Raw genomic sequence first — 5,751 nt, 5'->3', positions numbered from 1 at the left:
TTTCTTAATACACAGTACACACATTACTGAATAGTATAACCTGATTGAAATTTGAAAAATTTATTTAATTTATATCTTATATTTATATTTTATATATTTAATATATTATCCGTATTGTGTGATGTATAATCTCAGCAATACTTTAAATTTTAAATAATAGAAAGAAAAACCTAAGCAACAGGAAGAAAATAATGACAGCGTACAATGGAAAAAAGATGAAGACACAATCACTAATACCAAAAAAGGAGTTGGCCAATTAGATACAATAGATGAAGTTAGTTTAATTACCTACTTAAATATTATACAGTACACAATTGATTGAATAGTGAAACCTGATGTAAATTTGAAAAATTAATTTAATTTAATTACCTATATAATATGTGATGTATAATCTCAACAATATTTTTATTTTAAATGATAGAAAGAAAAACCTAAGCAACAAGAACGCAATAATGACAGTCGAAAAAGGATATAGATGATGACACAATAGAATTTCCAAAAAGGAGTTGGCCATTAAAACATAGATGTAAGTTAGTTTAAGTTTACCATTAAATCAAAGGTGGGCATTAACTAGTTACACAGTTAAAGCAAAATTAATAAGTTCATTTTTTATGTTTGTGTACTATTAAGTTATGGCTTAATTTTCTAAATGTTGACTTAACTTACTTACTTAATTAACTGAAGTTCATTTTTTTACCTTTGCCATAAATTAATAATTGTTAATGTTATACCCAAGTTATTAATATATAGTTATTGTTTTAGGATAATGTAACATCAAGATGTATAATATCAAAACCAGATATTGGATCATTCATTGGGAAAACTAACGTAAATGATTTTATTAAAAAGGCCATACTTGAAGACCATTGGTACCCACCTGAAAACTATATTTTTCCATATTCTGAACAACTTCGTGGTGGTAAACTTAAGAAACGGTCACCGTCATTTGTTCATTTGAAACAATTTCATTGGTTGGTTATGTCTGATGTAGCTCATGGATTATTTTGTAAATACTGTTTTATATTTGCATCATATAATAATTGCCTTCAAAATCTCGTAATAAAACCACTTCAAAAATTTTCAAAGTTGACTGGCAAAGATGGTGTTCTTAGTGTTCATAATAATAACAAGTATCACTTAAATGCTGTAAGAGCTGGAAAAGACTTTTTGAAAACTTATTCATGTCCTAAAAAACAAGTAATTAATCAAATTTCTACTCAGAGACTTGAACAAGTTAAAGAAAATCGTGAACGACTCCGACCAATCATCGAAACTTTAATTTTTTGTGGACAACAAAATATTGCAATAAGAGGTCATAGAGATGACGGTAAATTAATTGATATTGATAACTCTGAAAGTTCTCCTACTTCTAATGAAGGAAATTTCAGAGAATTGTTGCGCTTAAGAATACGTGCTGGTGATGTAAGTTTAAAAAAGCATTTGGAAAATACTTCCTCTCGAGCCACGTACATAGGAAAGAATATTCAAAATGAACTCTTGGACTGCATTGGAAGTGTCATTAAATCTCAAATTGTTAAAAATGTTCAAAATGCTGGTTTCTATTCAATCATGTTCGATGAAACTTCAGACATATCTTGTGTTGAGCAACTTAGCTTAACTTTGAGATATGTCATTAATAATGAAATCCATGAGGATTTTGTGTGTTTTGTGGATGCTTATAGATCCATAAGGACAAATGATGTATTAGCTTCTGGAGAAACCAAACTCACTGGAGTGGCTCTTGGTCACATTGTTTTAGATATTTTAACTAATGATTTGGGACTTGATTTAAAACGTTGTGTTGGAGTGGCCACTGATGGTTGTGCTGTAATGGTATCTGAAGATTATGAAGCAGTTACTACAATAAAGAAAAAGTGTTCAATTGCAGTTTACTGTCCTTGCTATAATCATGCATTGAATAATTCATTGGCACAGACTTCTAAAATTGTGCCCATAAGGAATACAATAGGAACTCTAAAGGAAATAATTGCATTTTTTAATGCATCAGCTAAAAGGCACTTGGTATTGAAGAATATTTCTACAAAAATACTTACAGGACTGTGTCAAACAAGATGGATAGAGATGCACGATGGTGTTCTACAGTTTAAATCTGCTCTTCCAAAGGTAAATATTGTTTTATATAATATCTAATATATGAATATTTATAGTGTTTAGCATATTTTAATAATTTTATTTGAAATTATATTTTGTTATAGGTTATTGAAGCACTTACAGACATTTCTAACTGGGCTGATCGAATTTCTTCTTCGAAAGCTTCTATATTATTGGCAGCTATATGCAACAGTGATTTTGTCATTTCCCTTTTGTCAACTGCTGATATTTTGAAATTAACGCTGCCAGTATCTCGACTCCTTCAAACATCATCATTAGATTTAGCTAATGCTTCGTCCGCAATAGAAGGAATCAAAGAAATATTTCAGGAAAAACGTACGCTGTGTGTAGGTGAATTTCATAAAATTTTCTTGGAAGCTAGTAGCTTAGCAGAAGAAATTGGATGTGAAATCAAAATGCCAAGAAGAGCAAAAGCACAAATACACCGTAATAATTATCCAGCGACGGATGCTGAACAATTTTACTTGCGTAGCATTTACGTTCCATTATTAGACACTATAAATTTGGATATAACCAACAGGTTATCAACAGACACATTGGAAGCATTTGATTTGCGTTTACTTATGCCAAATATTATTGTTAAATTAAATGACATTGATGGTTGGGACCGACAAAGAATATCTGTGAGAATCATTGCAGTAGCAAAAAAGTTTTCTCCACTCTTCACTGTTTCCGAAAATTTAATGGTTGATATGTTAGAAGGTACCATTTTTATTTTACTAATAAATTTATTTATAATTATTAATAGTTATAAAGTAGCAGTAATAAACCTTCTATTATTTATTTTAGGTGAAATTAGTCTGTGGCTTCACAAATGGAAACAACAACCAATTAATGAACGTCCATGTACAGCTTTGGAATCGTACATGCAATGTGATGAAGATATGTTTCCAACTATTAGAACATTAATGCAAGTATTAGCAACTCTTCCTGTAAGCGTTGCCTCTGCCGAAAGGAGTTTCTCCACACTTAGGAGAGTTAAAACCTGGCTTCGTTCAAGGATGACTGAAGATAGATTATCAGCATTATGTCTTATCAATGTGTATAACAATTTAGATGTTATAAATGAAATAGATCGTATAATTGATATTTTTGCAAATTCTAAAAATAGAAGAATGGAATTTGTGTTGTAAAATTTTTGTTTTTTTTTTTTTTTGAAAATTATGACTTGGCCCCCCCCTAACCAAGGCTCTGGAGCCGCCCCTGACAATATAGTAGTAGCTTTGTATTAAATTGTCAAGCTTTTTACCCAACAAATAAAGTTTTTATTGACATTCATAGAAAAAAAAAGACTAATAAAATTGGAAACAGAAAATGCTCCTAAACAGTTCAAAACAAATCAAAATATTTTGAAAAATTTTATCGTGTATAGAAAATGCAAATATAAACGATCAATGAACATTTCATGTATATTCGTTCATTTTTTTAGAATTATACCAGAAACCAAAATCGATTTTGTGAAAAACTGATTTTGCGTAAAAATGTTGTTTTTCCCGACGCTTTTAAAAACTGTTTGGAATTTTAAATTTTGACCTCTTAAATGCACCAACAATATTCACTTTCCCATCGAACCAGATACTGAAGTTGAAAATCGAAGTATTATTTCGACTACTTATGGTGTACACAGACACAAAAATAAAAAAAAAATAAAAAAAAAAAAACACATCATTGTAAAATCAATACATTCATCGTTTCACTCAGAATCTAAAATATTTTTGAATAAAAAGTCAGACAATTGAATATTATATAATATATTGGATATTCTAAGTTAAACAAATGAAAAATATTGTTGAAAATAATTTGTATTTAATACAGTAGAATAATATAAAAATGTCTTTCTTGTGAACAGGTGTACCTACATGTAATAATAATAAAAGGTTTTGATTTTTACGATATAATATAAAATCTTAAACTTCAGTAATAGAGTTATTTATAAATTATAAAACTATTCACTGAATATCAGATTGAGTATTTGATTTGACGCTTTTTCCCATTTTCATCTCGAGTAACTTTTCTACTTGTTGACATAACTAGAGCGTGGAATTATCAAAATATGATGCAATTTTTCAATCAGCAAAATAACAGCAAGTACATATAATACAATAGGTAACCAATAATATGAAATAACAAAAATAATATGATTGCACAATGTAATATGGTATTTAGATAGTATCCCTACATAATGTGTATGTTGTTACTTTCTAGGTCATCAACTTTGTTTATATCAAGGGCCACAAAAGAATATACATTTTTTTTATATATTATATTTAAAGGTTGTTTTCAATATGTTATTTAACTGTAATATATGTAGGCGGCATTACTTTTACGCCGACCCATTATTAATTAAAAGAACATAGCATAGATTAATAAACAAAAGTAATAGGATTTATAGCATAATACATAATTAAATGAACATAAGCATAATAACATAATAATAAAAAGACTTCGGTGTCGCATTTAACCGTAAGAAAATGTATACTGCGTAGTAACGTACACACGATACGAATATACCAACTGACGGAGGTGGGAGATGGCAATGTGGCCAACATTACCCTGCAACTCTTCCATCCTGACAACTAGGGTTGACCTTAAACCAGAATTACAAAATAATTATATAAACAGAATAATATTAAAAATAAATAAAATACATCATATTAAGTTACCATAAAGTTACCATATAATATTTTATAATGTTTTTTAACCATTTAATAAACAAAAATAAAATGAAATAAATATATATAAAGATTATAATATTATGCACACTAATGACAAATTATGAGTAAGCGTATATTACATTTTCGAGTTTTTAATCTATCAAAAACTTATTCATCAACATTGGTCGAAAATCAAATTAAAAAAAGATGGGTAAGTTGATGTCGCTCCTCGCTCTGCTGTACACTAGGTTACAAGTGGGTCAACAAGTATATTTGATGATATTATTGTGAATAAAGTAATTTATATATTTACCTATTTACGTGGAAAATTGTTTTAAACTTTCAATCTTTAGATATAAAAGATAAATATTTTATAAATTTATAACTACAAAATAATTATTCAATTTTAAATTTGATAAATTTTGTCAAAATTCGATCTTTGAATGCTTATAAAAAAAAATTGTGCCTATATATTTTTTTTTTCAACTGCTATTGTAACAAATAACAATATATCAGGAGCCTTGTAGTACATTTTCATCAATATGATTAATGATTTGTTCATGTATAAATGTATTTAAACAAACTTAAATATAAGTTAGATGATAATTTGTTAATTTAAAAAATAATAGAACTATAGAAGGATGAAGTGGGGCGACTGCGACCCATAATTTTAAAATCTAACTTTGATTATGTTTCCGAGATAAATATTTCTATTCTACTAAACCAGTTCTTTGTCAACTCACTAAAAAAAATAGTTCACTATTCGATTATACTATTGAAATTTGTCTAACAATCATAATTTTCGAGATTTTGATTATTTTTTTAAAATTAAAAATCGTATCACCGAAAATACATAAAATGTATATTATTGTTAGATGGGGCAACTGCTTCAAACTAGATTTTATTACCAATCATTTATTTTTTGAATCGAAAAAATATTTTAATTTCTGTTCAAATGACAGTA

At 28.0% G+C, this 5,751-nt stretch overlaps 1 protein-coding gene across 1 annotated transcript; it reads left to right on the top strand.

Moving 5' to 3' along the window:
* Positions 1-503: 503 nt before the first annotated feature.
* Positions 504-3,301, top strand: LOC100570885 (zinc finger MYM-type protein 1-like). The gene is made up of 3 exons (XM_029486090.1): positions 504-2,124; positions 2,217-2,835; positions 2,923-3,301. Exons 1-3 carry the CDS (start codon positions 979-981, stop codon positions 3,264-3,266), a joined length of 2,109 nt encoding a protein of 702 aa, XP_029341950.1. The 5' UTR covers positions 504-978; the 3' UTR covers positions 3,267-3,301.
* The last annotated feature ends 2,450 nt before the right edge of the window (positions 3,302-5,751 follow it).

The sequence above is a fragment of the Acyrthosiphon pisum genome, chromosome X (genome assembly GCF_005508785.2).
Source record: "Acyrthosiphon pisum isolate AL4f chromosome X, pea_aphid_22Mar2018_4r6ur, whole genome shotgun sequence".
NCBI lineage: Eukaryota > Metazoa > Arthropoda > Insecta > Hemiptera > Aphididae > Acyrthosiphon > Acyrthosiphon pisum.
The sequence above is the reverse complement of the archived record's forward strand: the minus strand, read 5'-3'. Positions and strand labels throughout refer to the sequence as shown.

Excerpts from the sequence above, each read along its gene's own strand:
- LOC100570885 (XM_029486090.1), top strand. The coding sequence starts at position 979 with ATGTCTGATGTAGCTCATGGATTATTTTGTAAATACTGTTTTATATTT. Across the intron at positions 2,125-2,216 it reads TTAAATCTGCTCTTCCAAAG|GTTATTGAAGCACTTACAGA; the intron begins GTAAATATTGTT and ends ATTTTGTTATAG. Across the intron at positions 2,836-2,922 it reads AATGGTTGATATGTTAGAAG|GTGAAATTAGTCTGTGGCTT; the intron begins GTACCATTTTTA and ends TATTTATTTTAG.